This window comes from Myotis davidii, unplaced genomic scaffold (assembly GCF_000327345.1).
Source record: "Myotis davidii unplaced genomic scaffold, ASM32734v1 scaffold1134, whole genome shotgun sequence".
NCBI lineage: Eukaryota > Metazoa > Chordata > Mammalia > Chiroptera > Vespertilionidae > Myotis > Myotis davidii.
This window is the reverse complement of record NW_006286229.1, coordinates 811,134-812,924: the sequence shown is the minus strand read 5'-3', so window position 1 is coordinate 812,924 and position 1,791 is coordinate 811,134. Positions and strand designations below refer to the sequence as shown.

Here is a 1,791-nt window from a genome sequence, read left to right as displayed (position 1 = left end):
GACCGGGGCTCGGGCCTGGGCTGGCCTGGCCCCCCAGGAGGACCTCGCCTGACGGCACCGGTGGCCCCTGTTCTAGAGACGGCCTGCGGTGCCGGCGAGTTCCGCTGCCGGGACGGCACCTGCATCGGGAACTCCAGCCGCTGCAACCAGTTCGTGGACTGTGACGACGCCTCCGACGAGATGAACTGCAGTGAGTGGTGCCTTCCTGGGGCCGCCCTGGTTCCTGCCGTGCTCCCCCCGACCTCCTCCCTCTGGCCCACAGGCGGCCTGCTCCCTGCCTCCAGGCCGAGCTCCCTGGGACTCAGGGAGGGGCCGTGAGTGGAAGGTGTGGGCAGCACCCCCCTCAGGGACACCTGTCCAAAATGCACCAAGGCCGGCTGCTGCCTGGGAGGGTGTTTGGAGGGAACTGGTCTCACCCCTCACCCCTGCCCCCGACCAGGCGCCACCGACTGCAGCAGCTACTTTCGCCTGGGGGTGAAGGGCGTGCACTTCCAGCCCTGTGAGCACACCTCCCTCTGCTACGCGCCCAGCTGGGTGTGCGATGGCGCCAACGACTGCGGGGACTACAGCGACGAGCGAGACTGCCCAGGTCCGGACGGTGGGCAGGTGGGCGGAGGGCGGCGGGCGCTGGAGCAGAGCAGGACCCTCACGCCCTTCTCGCCCCCAGGTGTGAAGCGCCCCAGGTGCCCCCTGAATTACTTCGCCTGCCCCAGTGGGCGCTGCATCCCCATGAGCTGGACGTGTGACAAGGAGGACGACTGTGAACATGGGGAGGATGAGACCCACTGCAGTGAGTGACCAGCATCCCGTCCCTAAGCCGGTAGCCGAGGGCCTGAGGGCCAGGGCTCCCCCACAGCCGCTAGGACCCCGTCCAGGCCCTGCTCTCGGCTTCCACCAGAAATGCCCTCCTGGGGGGAGGCACCTGGGCCTTCACCCCGAACCCCCACCCAGACCCTGAAGAGAGGGGGTCACCTCTCCAGCTCCTGCTGGGCCCCACAGAGGGGTGCTGTGGTCTCCCCTTCCCTCCCTCCCCATCTAACTGAGGCTTTTGACTGCCCCAGACAAGTTCTGCTCCGAGGCCCAGTTTGAGTGCCAGAACCATCGCTGCATCTCCAAGCAGTGGCTGTGTGACGGCAGCGATGACTGCGGGGACGGCTCGGACGAGGCGGCTCACTGTGGTGAGGGGGGCTCCCTGTGGGGAGGGGGGTTCCCTGTGGGGAGGGGGGCTCACTGTGGTGAGGGGCTGCTGGGGCCACAGACACCCAACCCACCATCCACACACGCCCTGCCCTGCCTGCTCCCGGCCTCAGCAGCTCCCTGTTCCCTCCACAGAAGGCAAGACGTGCGGCCCCAACTCCTTCTCCTGCCCGGGCACCCATGTGTGTGTCCCTGAGCGCTGGCTCTGTGATGGGGACAAGGACTGTGCCGACGGCGCCGACGAGAGCGTGGCAGCCGGCCTCCTGCCTGCCTGCCTTTCCTGATTACTGAAGAGATCACTCGGTGGCTTCTGCGGTCTGTAGTACACCGTTGGGCACCTACGTGTAACCTCCCGTGGCACAGGGGAAGCTGAGGTCCAGAGGAGGAAGCGCTGCAGCAGGGGTCACTCAGGGGTCCGTGGCAGAGCCCCGTCCGGTGCTCTGCCCGTTTTACCACTGGGGTCGCAGGAAGGCCTGGGCGGGGGTGGCACTGGCCGGGGCTGAGGGCCTGTCCCCCGCAGTGTACAACAGCACCTGCGACGACCGCGAGTTCATGTGCCAGAACCGGCAGTGCATCCCCAAGCACTTCGTGTGC

The 1,791-nt window shown here is 67.6% G+C and overlaps 1 protein-coding gene across 1 annotated transcript in view; it reads left to right on the top strand.

Moving 5' to 3' along the window:
- The window catches only part of LRP1 (LDL receptor related protein 1), an 86,951-nt gene that overhangs the window by 67,004 nt on the left and 18,156 nt on the right, over nucleotides 1–1,791 (top strand). The window contains exons 48-53 of the mRNA XM_015559767.1: nucleotides 77–190; nucleotides 440–589; nucleotides 668–790; nucleotides 1,062–1,178; nucleotides 1,333–1,470; nucleotides 1,718–1,789. Of these exons, the coding sequence (XP_015415253.1) occupies nucleotides 77–190; nucleotides 440–589; nucleotides 668–790; nucleotides 1,062–1,178; nucleotides 1,333–1,470; nucleotides 1,718–1,789 (714 nt within the window). The remainder of the gene's footprint in view (nucleotides 1–76; nucleotides 191–439; nucleotides 590–667; nucleotides 791–1,061; nucleotides 1,179–1,332; nucleotides 1,471–1,717; nucleotides 1,790–1,791) is intronic.